The 15308-nt window shown below is 45.3% G+C and overlaps 1 protein-coding gene across 1 annotated transcript in view; it reads right to left on the reverse strand.

Moving 5' to 3' along the window:
- PDE10A (phosphodiesterase 10A) overlaps window positions 1-15308 on the reverse strand; it is a gene marked incomplete at its 5' end in the record, with an annotated part of 120422 nt that overhangs the window by 43082 nt on the left and 62032 nt on the right. Inside the window, 4 exons of the mRNA XM_081094360.1 lie at window positions 1575-1624; window positions 2682-2802; window positions 3601-3629; window positions 8700-8828. Of these exons, the coding sequence (XP_080950486.1) occupies window positions 1575-1624; window positions 2682-2802; window positions 3601-3629; window positions 8700-8828 (329 nt within the window). The remainder of the gene's footprint in view (window positions 1-1574; window positions 1625-2681; window positions 2803-3600; window positions 3630-8699; window positions 8829-15308) is intronic.

A 15308-nucleotide genomic window follows, 5' to 3' on the forward strand; every position in this document is an offset into this window, starting at 1 on the left:
AGACGGGTGGCACGGGGACAACAGGCCGGCGTGGCCAGCCCTGCAGGTGCAGCTCCCGGGGAAGGAGTCGGGAGAGGCAGGCTCCCTTCCACCCGGAGCGCATATGCCCGGCAATAAATAAGAATAAATGCAATCATACCAGAATTTTCTAAAAGGAATTCTCACTTTTTAATAAAACTCCCAACATTTAGAAATAAAAGTTTAGAATGGACAGAACACGGTGAGATCATTGTTTCTTCAGTGTCTGAGCCACTCCAAGTGCCGGCCTGGGAATGGAAAGCAGGTGGCGGCAGCAGTGGCACCTGGGTAACGCCACTCAGTAAGCACTCTCGGTGGTGCTGACACGAGCGGCACCAGGAGAGACGCTGGGGAACACAGAAATGGCTGAGCAAAGGTCCCTGAAGCCCTTCCAGGCCCGGAACGGGGACTGCAAAGCAGAGCGCCCAGGCTGCGGAGGCGCGGGGCCCCGCGAGCTGGGGAAGCCGGCCGTCGGCACTGCCTGCACCGGCTTTCCTGCCGGCCCGGCTGTGTGCTCACGAGACCACCACACATCCTCGGAGCCCTGCGTCTCCGCTCCCATCCCCGTTTCACGTCACATGAACGGCACAGGGCCCTGCGGATCACCCTGCAAAAATACACGCCAACCTGCAAAAATACACGCCAAACCTCAAATCACACGCCTAACGCACAGCGGGAGTGTGCCAAATCCATTCATAACTGAGCTGCATGTATTTAAGCTATGAGTGTAAGTACCATCAGCTCAGAACATCCTCCTAAAACGTGTGTGTTTAATGCCGCAACAACACCGAGAGGCCGGGAACTGAACACCGTGAGATGCTCTGCAGGACGCCCGGTGAACCAGCGACACGGCCGGTCTGCCCCCGAGGAAGGCAGCGCAGCCACGCCAGGGCCGACCCAGGCCCACGCAGCTCAGGGAGTCACTTCCTAGAAACTCTCCCAGAACTCTGAGTCGTCTTCAACAATCTAGAAGTCACATTTCATTCTACTTCTTAAAAAAGGTTCTTTATTGAGAGGGAGAGGGAGAAGCCTCAGTGTGAGAGGGGAGCATCGACTGGCTGCCTCCTGGACTCCCCCTACTGGGGACCGCGCCCACCCCAAGCAGGTGCCCTGCCCTGGAATCCACCAGCAGCCTTCCAGTGCAGGCGGCTAGCTCCACCAACTGAGCCACACCGGCCGGCGCAAAAAACCACCTGCCATTTTAACAACGCGGAACTTTTGTTCTCATTTTATCCTGCTGCAGATTGTGTACAGAAAGGGCGGTCCACAGGGATAAAGTAACTTCTTCACAAAACCATCATCTAGAAATGTCATTTGTAAGGTAGACCACACACCAAAACCAAAGCAACCGACCAATTATAAGACTTTACACCTCACTGTTGCCATCTGGTAAAATTCTTGGCTGGTAACCACCACATGTAGAAACAAACGGTAAGATGAATTTCAAGCACTTCATTCCAATATGTCTGTTACGTTGTTAACATCACAGTTTATCTTCTAAAAAGCTTAGAACATTCTCTTAACTAGGGCGCCAAAATCTAAATGTAGATACTTACATTATTGCACTCGCCAAGGAAATACAGTGCAAATCCGTCCGCTTTTGTGGCTGCCAAGGCAATGAGAGAGGAAGAGACCGATGGGAACACAGGCACAGCACGGGAGCCCCCGAGGCCAGGCCTCGGCACCGAGACGGTCAGCGGGCTTCCAACAGTCACCGGTCGGGCGGCAAACTGAACAAACGGTCTATGGCGTCACTCGTTTACATAATGAGAGCGTTTTCATTTACTTCATCAGCCATTGCAAAGCTTAAGATGAGCAGTCAGGAACTATGTAATGATGTATTGTCAAACTTGAAGGTCAGAATTATTGAAAAATATTTTTAAAATCTCAGAGTTGTATTTAATTTTTAAAGTATTAAAAATACTAGAATTGATTTTCATAATATTGAATAACCAATATAAGCATCAGCCAAAAAGAACTCTGCTCGCATCTGCATTTCCTCACTGAGGAGAACGTGACTGAACTTTTCTAAAACTGCTTCGGGGTCGGCTGACGGCAGCTCCCACAGCAGCGAACAGAGTAAGGCTTAGAGGAATGCCCCGAATTGAACTCCTCTCCGCCCGTGTGGCCTGTCTCTACCGCAGCTTTCTCATCAGTCGGATGGTCATAATAGTATATAAAGTTGTCACATGCCCAAATAAGTTTAAAATGCTGCTTCTTCCTTAAAATTAATGACTTCTTGTATAAATGTGACTTAGTTCAATAAAACGATACAAAGAAAGCCAGGTTTGAATAGGAAGGCACAGTACATTCCATTAAACTTCAGGCAGATGCTGGTTTTGGAATTCGGACAGTTTCAGAATAAAGTATTTTCACTTCAAACGTAGCCCACGAGTGGAAGGAAGCCCATGGCGCCCTCCGCCCCGCAGCAGCCATGGCTGTGCCCTTCTCCGCAGGCAGCGGTGAGCGGCCGCCCTCCGTCCTCCACCCTCCGTCCCTGCCCCGCAGCAGCCATGGCTGTGCCCTTCTCCGCCAGCAGCGCTGAGCGGCCGCCCTCCGTCCTCCGCCCTCCGCCCCGCAGCAGCCATGGCTGTGCCCTTCTCCGCCAGCAGCGCTGAGCGGCCACCCTCCGTCCTCCATCCCCGCCCGCACCGCGGGCTCACCTGTCCTGATGATGCTGCTCAGCTCGTACAGCAGCAGCTGGTTGTCCCCGCCCGTGTCCAGCCGCTGCTCGATGTAGCTGTTCAGTTCGTACACGACCCCCTGCATGTTCGTATCCTGGTACTTTAATAAAAACACACACGGCACAATTAAATAGAATAGAATAAAAATCCCTTCATTCATAAAACATTCTCTGTACGGCGTTATATGCTCTTACACAGCATGGTTTAATATAGTCTACGGTAAAACAGGACAAAGTAAAACTGCTATGAGCTACTTAGAATTAGCAGAGACCCCATGCATGCTTATTTATACCAAATGTCACAAATCGCAGCTGTGCTTCTCAAGTTTTACATAGAATGCTGCCAGCAACTTCATCAGTGAAAATGGTCCAAGTCTGCCAAGTGAGCGAGGCACCATAAGAAAAGCCAGCCTCACGCACCACCTGGGGGAACCGAGTACCACCGTCAGGCCTCTGCCTCAATGCGGCTGCCACCCAGTCCCACCCCCACTCCACCACCTTCACGGCCACTGCAGTCAGGGCCGTCCCACGGCAAGTCCAGGCCCTGGGCTCCATCCAGGGACCAGGGACACGGCAGGTAGGTGGGGCCTGGGAGAAGGTGGCAGCCATCTGCGCTGTCCCCAGCACAAGCCACACCGGGTCTTCTGAAAAATCACTGAGAAGCAGGCTCTTAACAGCAGCTTCCCTGAGCTCCAGCACACTCCCCTTGGCCCCTTCTCCTAGCACCAGCCAGGGTGAGCTTGGAAAATAAAATTCTGTCACTCCCGGCTCCCGCGGCACACAGCTCTCTGATCCCTTGTCCTCAGCCACCTGACCCTTCAGCACGGAGCGCTCTGAGGAAGCAACAGAAGCATGCCTTTCCCTGCGGTGGTGGAAGAAGTGAGGCTCCCCGCACTTACCCTGCTGACTTCCTTAGGCGCCGGCTCATCTGGGGGAGGGAGAGGAAGGGAAAACACAATTAGAGCGAGGCGCAGGGCCATTCCACAAACAGAAGGCTTCACTGCAACGCTTCCTTGGATGTAGTCTAAGAATCTGGGTCTTACAATCTGTAAAGTAAGTGTTAAACATAGTAACTACAGAGCTAGATGTACCCATGACCTTTGGAGAGACCTGACATGACCCGACTTGCTTGGCACTTCACCATCCCCTATCAATGGCTGTACTGCCAACATGGCTGCACTGTGGCTTATTCAGATATGCGCACAGAAAGGGGTGTGTGACATTCGCAAAGCTCTACACAGCACAGCCTCCGCGAACACCGGCCGCGCCCGAGCACGGTGACGTCGGGGCGGGGCCGGCTACATGGCAAGAACAGACTGTGTGGCCAACAGAGCACAAGAACAAGCTGGCCCAGACCCCACTGGAAGCCACTGGCTCTGAGTGTCCCAGCCCAGGCCACCGGCTCTCACACAGAGGGTGTGCGGTCCGCCCAGGCCCGCACGGGGCAGCCTCTTGTTTACACTGCGCTCTGCAGGCCTGTGCAGCCACCAGGAAAAAGGCCAGGATGCCCACTTGCAACACTTCCACTCAGCACAGAGCACAGAAGTTCTAGTCAGAGTAATTAGGCAAGAACAATAAACAAAAGGCATCCAAATCTGAAAGGAGTAGTAAAATGATCTCTGTTTGTAGTGTTACGATCTCACAGGTAAAAACCTGAAGATTTCACACAATCACACACACAAAAAAACACTTAGAATTCAATAAAGTGAACGTATTCAACAAGTAGCAAGATAAAAGAGCGAGCACACAAAAACCAGATGCATTTTTATACACTAACAACAAACAATTCAAAAAGGAAACTAAAAAATTCCATTTACAGTAGCTTCAAAAATAATACAGCACCTAGGAATTAGCCACGGAGATGAAAGACTGTGCAACAAAGTCCACAGAGTGTCCGTGGAAGGGGTGGCAGGAAACAGTGAAGGCACAGCCCAGTCAGGGACTGGAAGGCAACGCTGTAATGGGCCGCAGGCACCTCCATCATTTATCAGATAAAATCCGCAGGGGAGCCTCTCTAGCAACTGAAAATAACATTTAAAATAATCATGGTAATAGAGTATTTCTCTTTAGATTCCATACATAATTAGTCCCTTTACCATGTTCAACAGCAACAAGGCAACAAGGCCATAGCAGAATAAAATTACAGCTACCTTTAGAGAATATATCCTTAGGTACCAAAGAACGGCTCATTTTCTGTGGTAAGCAATAAATAAATTAGTCTAAAGACTATAGTTTCCAATTAATATAAAGCCTATATTTTAACATAATGTGCTAAGAAATACAACTTCATCTTGCTATCAACCCTGTGTCAAAATTAATCTCATAATAGACATGAATGCTTTTAAATTATTTATTCACTCGTTCAATCTTTTATTCATTAAGTGAGATTTAATGTGGCCCATTATGTCCAACACTGCAAAAGATATTAGAGATGCAGCCAATGCATGGAGAGCTCTGTTACTAAAAGGGATTAAATGATTCCTTCTTAAAATTTAAAAGCTAGTACACAAAATCTCTCTCTATGAAATGGAAGCGAAGTAGGATAACTATGACATAGGGGCACTTTTCACACGTATTAACACCAGTTTCAGACAGACTCAGAAGACCACAGACCTCTATCAGAGTGAAATTCAAATCTCACCAGAGACAAAAACATGAGGTAAGTTGGTCAACACATAAAAGTACTCCAGTAAAAGCAATTAACGCCAGCATTTCTCATTCTAGGGTGTGACTTAAGACAGCACGAATGTCACTCAGAATTCTCTGAAGCTGGAAGCAACTGAATGTGCTTCAGCAGAGAAATGGATAAATATCACTCAGCAGCACAAGGCACACACCAGTGATACGCGCAGCCACATTCTGCTAAGGATTCAGAGGTGGGCCCCACATTTCAATGTAGAGCTGTCTGATCCCAAATATATTTACCAAACGTTATAATATTGCTAGAAACACTGTCTTCTAAAAATCACGGCTTTATTCAATCCACAAATTATGGGAGCAGAGCAAATTATTGAGAGTAAATAGAGAGCACAAATGAAATGACAAAAATACATCACTGGAATCCAATAAAAAATATTTTCCTACTGAAATGGTAAGGCTGGGAGAAGTATTATTAACAAGCCCACCTCAAGTAATTCTCATACATATTGAATTAGGGAAGTGAATATATGGTTGCTGATCTGTTTTAGACGAACTCTCTAAACGAAAAGCATCAGATACACTCTCAAATGCGGAGTTTTGACTATGATGGATCTAAGGACCCTGGGCTTTTAAAACCCTGAGCCTGAGATCGATTGCAAAAACATTTATAATTTCCTGAAGGCAGACCCTTCCTTTCATCACTGTCGCCTCCTGGTGGAGGTGTGAGGTGGGGGGGCAGCCCTTCCTGGGCCCCTCTGCTGGCTGCCTGGGCTGCATGAGTCACTGGGGATCCTCTCTCCGAAGGCACCAGTTTAGCACGGGGGCTCCCCCTCCTGAGTCTCGTTCACTCAACGTGCCCTTCTCCCGACAAACACTCATGTTCTACCACGTGCCACAGCCAAGAGGAACAGTTACCTACTCCACTCGGAAAGATGCCACCAGGTTCTATGAAAGCTTCCAGCAAAACGTTACTCCTGATATTTCACCAACACGGGAGAGACCGTTTTTGCTTTGGTTTTAAAAGACTGAGCTACTGTGTTAAGACATCTGCAAGTACCTGACTAGCATGGCTCAGTGGCTGAGGGTCCACCTAGGAACCAGGAGGTCAGAATTAGGTTCCCGGTCAGGGCACATGCCCGGGTTGTGGGCTCAACCCCCAGTGTGGGGGCGTGCAAGCAGCAGCCAATCCATGATTCTCATCATTGATGTTTCTATCTCTCTTCCCTTCTCCCTTCCTCTCTGATATCAATAAAAATAAAAATTTTTAAAAATTTCTACTTGCTAGATATTTTCAAATACACAGTCAACAAATATGAAATAATCTTATTATCATCTGTCTTCCCTATAAGAAAATGACCTTGATGGGATTAAGTTTATATATTGCTTATTCCACAATTACATACCCAGGTATTCAATAAATATCTATTTGTTGACACACTAAATGGCAAGCCAGAGCAATGAGGAGAACCTGGTCACATTCCTGCTATAGTCACCACTCAAATAAATGTTTCTAGAAATTATTATCCAACCTTTGGTTAAATAATCCAGGCCAATGTTAAATCTCCAGGAAGCTTTTAAGGGATAGATGGTGAACTCGTTTGCTTTTAGTTCAGATCAAGACATTTGACACATTTTCTGGTTTTGTATTACAAAGAAAAATGATATGAAAGTTCTATTTAAGTGAAAGTGTAGTTTCTGTATCTGAGAGAAGGTTTTTCAGGGAAAGGAGAGAGAGCACCAAATGAAGTTCCAAGTAAACCATTTCGACGACCTGTTTTTTCCTTCCTTGTGATGTGTACTTATAGTCACTGCCCCACTCATCAGCGTCCTGTTCGCTAAAACCATCTAACATTGCAAACTGATTCATGCCCCGGTCACTGAATCGCCTACAACGCACACATGTGCATAGAAAACAACTGTCGCATACAAAGCAGAACAAACGCTATTTAGTCTGCAATTTAGGAGCATAATTGAAATCTCACTCCTTCCAAGCATGAAATATTTGAATGAATATTAAATCTTATTTCTAGAATGATGGACAGGCAAAAAATACATAACATTCTTTGAGTAAAAAAAGAAAAAGTAACTTCATGTATTGGATGAAACATATTTAAGGCAGCTGAAAGCACCAATATTTTTATTATTAATTATTTGACATTTATAAATATACCAATAGCTACGTGGTCTGCTACTGAATAGACATAGAATTATAATAAAAAGTATTGGCCATAAAACATAGCACTGGTGCTCATAATTTTTATTTTTATTTTTTATTGCAGAACTTTTTCTTTCTTTCTCTTATAGAGACATAAGTCAGTCTCTATGCGGTCTCCACTTCCAGTCTTCAGGTATCAGGGTTCTCTCCTGCGAGTTTTCCAGTGATATTTAGAAAGTTTTTCTGTGTTTTAGCTGTAATACCAGCTTGTTCCCGGGAGCATGTCCGTGCACATCCGCTTACTCTGCCGCCATGTTTAATCTCCGCTGCCCATAGTTTTTAGATCATCTGAGTTCCATCAATCCCTCTCTTGAGTATCAAATGCAGAAACTTCAAAACCAGAGCCAGGAGCATCAGTGCTGAGCACATGCTCGCAGCACCCGCCTAACAGCACAGCTTCTCAACAATGATCCTTCAGCGTGAAATATAGCGCTTTGCTACACTAAACACATTCCCAGAAGAACAGTATTTATTTTGGTGTTTTTAATATAAAAGGTCTTCGTTTATTTAAAATCATATTTAAAATTAATTTCCACTCTGAAACAATATTCTTAGAAATGAATATTTGGCCAAATGCAATTTATATAAAACCAAAATTATATGACATTACTCAGATCCTCATATTAATATGTGCATTCCATCTGGCAGGAAATGGACTTCACATCCCTCCTGAGCCCAAGTCTTTTTTCATCAGAGCTGCTTCTTCCGTGGACGGATCTGAGTGACAATCTAATGCCAAGTCATCAGTTTTCCTACTGTGCCCAGGTAAAAACTGCGTGAAGACTTCTTTTGGTAAAATATATTAACATAAATATAGCTGTGCAATACAAATAATTTTTTAGAATCATTAATAATCATCATTAAATAAAACCAAGTCTAACATTGCATTTTTCAATGTGAACACATCTAAATAAATTTTCAAGAATTACCTGTCAAGATATTTTTTAGTCAAGGATCTTTCTTTTCTGTCTAGTCCCCCTCACTCTAACGTCAAGTTATCTCTTTAAGCAGAATAAAACGATCACAAAGCTGACAAGCTACTGTCTGTCTACCCCATGTTTCCTTTCCAGCGTCTACTAAATGCTTGTCCTTTGCCACTATAAAGTGGGAAGTAATCCACATTCAGTCTGAATGAGATCTCACCTTCTGCTTTGTTGTTCTTCCTCCTCAGCCATTTCTCTACCGTCTCTGTACTAACACTTTCAGATACAAATTCATCTAATATCTGAGGGTGAAGAGAAAGATATGCCTTCACTTTTTCATCTGTCAAACCTGTAAAGGAATTGAAAAGAATAAAATTAACCCATATGACATCTTCATATACATAAAAGATATAATAATACTGATTTAAAATATGATAAATACAAGAATATAAAGATATGTATGCATACAATGGAGTAATATCCAGCATAAAAAGGGAAGATGTTCTGACACATGTACCCCATGAAGAAGCCTTAAAAACAAGTCAAATAGGCCAGTCCGAAGGACAGACATTCACCCTGCATTTCCATCCACACGACATGCCGAGGGGCAGATGCACGGAGATGAGGCATTGAGGAGTCCGGGCTTGGGAAGGGGAGGATGGGGAAGTGTTGCTTAATGGGTACAGTTTCTCCTTTGAGGGAAGGCATGTTCTGGAAGTAGACAGAGTGATGACTGCACACCGGGAGTACAATCAATGCCCCTGAAGGGCACACTGGAAATGGCAAAAATGGCAGTTTCCTGTTATATATGTTACCACCATAGAAAACAGAAAAAGAAGTTAGAACCTCAGTGATTTAAAACTATAAACATTACATCACAAAACAGCTGTGTTCCGACGGTCCCTGGCAACGTTCCACTTGAACTGAGGCCGTGTCCCAGCTGTGCAGTCACGCCCTACAGAGTACTCGTGTGTGGTGTGTGCACAGCCACCCTGGGTTTAATACCCCCGTAAAGGACGCTCTGTGACAGCACCAAACGGGAGAACGTGCCACTGGCACATGTCAGGTCCCGGACATGGTTCATGAGCACATTCTTATCATGGATTGTTTACAAGACAAATTCGACCCTTGCTTGGGTCACTGAATCTGTCCGTGCAGAGTCATCGTGAAATGTGTTCACCGATATTCTACGTCCGTCGTCTATTTCACTGAAATAATTTCCTCGTCTGATGACAGCTGCCCCTTAACCCACCCAGGATTTTCAAAGCACTCCCACGTGTTTTCACACTGAATACAGAGAATCACGCTTTGCATTTGGTGCTTCTGTTGCTACGCCACCCTGTTAACTCCAAATCCAAACAGGTTCCCCACAATTATCACTCAGGACCGGCAGCTGCTTCTACTGCACCTCACTGTAATCAGTCAACAGAACTGCCAGCCTTAGGGCTGGGTGGGTGAAAAGGACAATAGACAGATTCTACTTTGTAAAGAAAAACGTAGCCCTAGCCAGTTTGGATCAGTGGATAGAGCATTGTCCTGAGAACTGAAGGGTCCTGGGTTCAATTCCGGTCAAGGGCACATGCCCAGGTTGTGGGCTCGATCCCCAGTTTGGGGTGTGCAGAAGGCAGCCAATCAATGATTCTCCCCCATCATTGATATTTCTCTCTCTCTCTCTCTCTCTCTCTCTCTCTCTCTCTCTCTCTCCCCCCCCCCCCTCTCCCTTCCTCTCTGAAATTAATTAAATTATATTTAAAAAAAGAAAAAAGTAAACCTGTCTGACCCCAGCGAACAGGCTGGTGCTTCCCACCAGACGAGGCACAGGATTTCCGGGTGTGACTGCAGGGGACGGAAGTCACAACTCTGACGGCTCCACAACAGGACAGTGTTACTGAGAATACAGGTGACTTCTTTCAGTGAAATCAGTACTTAGGTGACTAAAACAACAGACTTATAGAGAGAGCGGGAAATAAAGGGAGAGCTATGGAAACATAGATTTAGAGACAGAGGCTGAATATTGGTAATAGATTTTTCCAATGAGAACCTGTGCTCACCCTGCAAGAGCCCCAATGCTATAAAATTCTACTTAAGAAATTCCACAAAGGGTGACACATCTGGCTCATTAAAGAGAGAGCTTCCCTGACGAGCAAGTTGCCGTCCCAGACACAAAAGAAACAGGGTGTTAGGGGAGATGACCTCTGACTTGACCTTCAGGAAGACAGACAATGCACAGTGCATGCTTTTGGAGCATCTCCTCCACAACACAGCGGGGAGCTGATGCTTGATTCCTTCTTTATGCTTCCTCCCGTCACTCTTGTGACCCAACTTTCCAGTTCTCATCCTAACCGCCTGTGTGTGTGCCTTCTGCTTTCTCTTCAATGAGCAATGGTGATGGCAGAGAGAGCTAAACCAGGAGTCTGCCCGTACGTGCGATCTCTAGTCCTTGGATGTTCTTCCACCACCACAAGCTCCCTCTTGACTCAAAACTCCATGATCCTTATCCTCCCTATTTCTTCCCAAAGTGCTTTTAACTCCCACTTTCCTTTTCCTGTTTCTATCCCTTTTCTCAGAAACCCGGGCAGAAAATAAAGAGCCATATTGACTCATCCCTCCTTGTCATCTCATTTCATGTTAGGGATTATTATTCAAGTCTTATTTGTCAAATTCCAAAATTACACATCTGACAAAATAGACAAAGAATGCTTCAAACTCAACAAGAAAAATGAACCAATTAAAAGCAAATCCAGTATCTACATAGATACTTCACCAAAGAAGATAAATGAATGGCAAATAAGCACATGAAAAGATGCTCAACTGTCAATGAAGGGACGGTGAAATGAGAAGTGAGATTTCACTACACCCCTAGTAGAATGGCTGCAGTCACAGTCACCGAGGACCAGCTGGTGGTGAGGCTGCCGCGTAACAAGGATCTCCACTCGCTGCTGGTAAGAATGCAAAGCGGCGGTCGCTTGGAAGCCTTCCTGGCAATGTCTTCTAAAGCTCAGCACAGTCTCACCACGTGATCCGGGGCTCACTACGAGGGGTCACCTAACTGACACGACGACGTGTGTCCGAACCAAAGCCTGCCTGTGACTGTTGACAGCAGCTCTACTCATGACCCTTCACCCAAACAGCAAGTCCAAGGTGCCCTGCAACAGCAGGCGCACACGCCGTGGCCCATCCACGGCGTTAGATGGGATTCAGCATTAAAAGCCAGTAGCTGCCCAGCCTTGAAAGGATGAGCCACTCCAAAATGCACAGTGCCGAGGGCAGTCTGAAAAGGCTGCGCACCATCAAATCCCAAGCATACAACATCCTGGGGAAGCAAAGCGAGAGCGCGAGAAAGTGAGAGAGAGAGAGAGAGAGAGAGAGAGAGAGAGAGAGAGAGAGAGAGAGAGAGAGAGGCACTGGTTGTCAGGTATTCCACAGGGAGGGAGGAAGACCGAATGGGTGGCGCACGGGGCCAGGGTGGGGGGGTAGGTGCGGTTGGTCACAGGGCACAGTCTTCTGGCCGTAAGATAAGTAAGTTCTGAAGCCCTAATTCAGGTACAGCAGGGTGACTGCTGCATTACATACTTGACAGTTGGTAACAGAGCAGATCTTAAAAGTTATCACCCGCAAAAGAGGTACTTATGGGAGGGGATGGGGTGTTAACTAACCTTATTGGGGTAATCATTTCTCAATACACAGGTGTATGAATCATCAAGTTGTACACCGTAAGTTTACCTGTGAGTCAATCATTTCAATGAAACTGAAGAACTGTTTCTGTCTTCTAATTATCCTTGCCTTCTACCTACCCGTCCATGTCACCTAAATACACTGTCCCATCCTAGTACATTCCTCCTGAACAAGGTGTGTCTATGACCTAAAAAGCAGTCCTTTCATGAGCCCCAGCTGAATGCCCTGCCAGGGTTCTGACCTACATCACTGACGCCCACTGCACATGCCCCCAACATGCCTCATCTGCATGGATCAGAAGGCGACCCCACGGCCCTTCTGCACCAGCGCAGAGATGGGCTTCTCCATGGCGAGGCAGCCATGCCAGTTTCTGGACTGAGAAAGCCAGATGAACACTTAGGCCCCTCAGAGTGGCAGGAGAATGACGACAGCAATGGTTGTGAGTAGAGCTGCAGGAGTAAGCTGAAGTACACCAAAGCCCATCTTCCCAGGACTCAGAAAAGTGCATCTCCAACAGGGAGGCTGATAGTCAGGCACAAGTCGTGCAGCATAAACAAGTTCATACTCGCCCTTACCGGTGTGGCTCAGTGGATAGAGAGCCAGCTTGTGGACTGAAGGGTCCCAGGTTCAATTCAGGTCAAGGGCATGTACCTTGGTTGCGGGCACATCCCCAGTGGGGGGTGTGCAGGAGGCAGGTGACCGATGTTTCTCTCTCTTCAATGTTTCTAACTCTATCCCTCTCCCTTCCTCTCTGTAAAAAATCAGTAAGGCCCCCGAAGTCAGGGGTGAGGAGATCAGCAGGTCTGCCAGGGACCGAAGAGCTGCCCTGGAGGCAGCAGCCAGTGACCCGGGAGATGCGGAAGGAGGAGGAGCGAGCAGAGGCCTTGAAGACAGCGGGTGGACGAGGCTCTTGGATGATGGTGCCCTGGTCGGAGGAACTGATGTGGATTAAAGGCACAAGGACTGCCAGACCGGTTTGGCTCAGTGGATAGAGCGTCGGCCTGCGGACTGAAGGGTCCCAGGTTCGATTCCGGTCAAGGGCATGTACCTTGGTTGCGGGCACGTCCCCAGTGGGGAGCGTGCAGGAGGCAGCTGATCGATCTCTCTCATCGATGTTTCTGGCTCTCTATCACTCTCCCTTCTTCTCTGTAAAAAATCAATAAAATATTTAAAAAAAAAAAAAAGGCACAAGGACTGAGTGATCACTGACTTTGAAAAATGCAGATAGAATCAATGTTATTAACACAAACCAGCCGGTAACCATAACCAAAGACTAACGTCAAACTCTGCCACCTGAAGGCGAACGTGATGTCTCAGATGTTGGACAACAACACAACAGGCAGACAAGCCTGATGCTGCACCTCAGCCCCGGCACATCCAGTGAACCTGTGGGCAAACTGCAGCTACCGAAGAGCAAGCACAACCTACGCAGGTAAAGTAGCTCTACAAAGAGAATGTAAACCTACCACTCTATGCTGAGATTTTCAGGAAGCGTTTGATAAAATGTTAAAAAAAAAAACTAATGATAAACAGTGCCATCGAAATAAACCTTTCGTAGCATGCAATATTTTAAGAAAGCTTTAGAATAGAAAGGAAAGAATATAGGTTTCATGTGATACAATTTAATCTAGTGAAATAAAAAGAAGAGAAAATAGAGAAAAGAGAGGCACAAAAAGAGTGGAATAATATACAGGCAGATTTTGAATTAATAACCTCAGTGGTTTAAAACTTGGATTTAGATAAGATAAGCAGAATTAACAACTGTAATTTTTAATGGTGATTTAATACCCTGGTGAAATACTTTATTTCCATCAGTTTTTTCATTCATCTAAGTGTAAAGGAATTACACCCTAAAGGTGAATGTATGCAAATCCCATATGTTGGCGATTTCTAGGCACCATTTCTTTTTATTGCTTGTCCAATGAGATTTTTAAAAACCATAATATTAATAAAGAAATTTGAAACAAAGAAAAAAAGTTTACTCAAAAAAAAATGTAAAAGTCATACATTTTCTTTCTTTGCTACAAAGCATACCTTAAGATTTTATTATAAGTTGACCAAGAAATAGCATTTCCTGGACTTCCTCTATAAAAGTGTATCACTATTTATACTTCTCCAGTCAATGCAGTAATTCATTTAAAAATATTGAGTTCTTACAGTGTCAGGCATTATATAACGTCTTAAATCAGGGAACTCGAGAAATAGTAAGAAGATGAGTAGTCAGACACACACCAAGCTGAAAGGTTAATATGCATAAATGAACATAAAGTGTATCGGACACGATCAACTCTAAACACTTGAGATTCTTGATTCACTCAATACATGTTTGCTGAGAGCTTCTACGAACCAGACAGATCTCTGTGGTTGGTATCTAGGAAACATTTCCTTAACCTTGTGGAATTCTGAAATTATCTTTAATGCCGGTGAAGTCTAGCCAACAGTAACTAGTGACAAATTAATGAGGCAGTAGGCAATGTGGAAGGTGACCCAGCGCTTCCAGCTCAGGTGACTGACGGGAATATGAAAGGCAGAGGGCAGTGACAGGTTCATGGAAAAGAAGCTGGTTTGAGTTTCAGACCTGCTCAACTGCAGGTGACTGTTGGGCCACCTATATGGTGACGTCAAGGAGCCAGCAGGAAATACTAATCTGCAGCTCAGAAGTCACCCATATTGATTATCGATTTACAAACACATTAGATTGCCCAGGAATACTGCAGTGCATCCCATATGGCAAAAGAAAATGTTAATTCCCATCTTCACCCTATATGACTTTTTTTAAATTATGAAAGAAAATTATACTAAGTATAGTCTCATTAGAAAGATTAAGTCATTCTAGAAAAATAAAAATCATGCATGTATATTTTTCAATTAGATCATATAATAAAACCTTTGACCAATCACCTCTTTATTCAAATCATCAAGACTCAGATTTACAGATAAAATGAACTCGAATGAAAGTCTGTAAGTTGGTCTCCGATCATAAATTAAAAGAACGCATTTTGAGAGAAGAGACACTAAAGATGCTCGCACACGGCTGCACACAGCGGTCCTGGCATCTTCGCAGAGAGAGGAAGGCTCCATCCCACGGAGCGAGAGCGCAGCACTGCTCCTTCAGGATGTCAGAGGGAAGAAGGAAGAGAAGCTCTAAGAAATG

The sequence above is a fragment of the Myotis nattereri genome (assembly GCF_964212035.1).
Source record: "Myotis nattereri genome assembly, chromosome: 6".
NCBI classification, from domain to species: domain Eukaryota; kingdom Metazoa; phylum Chordata; class Mammalia; order Chiroptera; family Vespertilionidae; genus Myotis; species Myotis nattereri.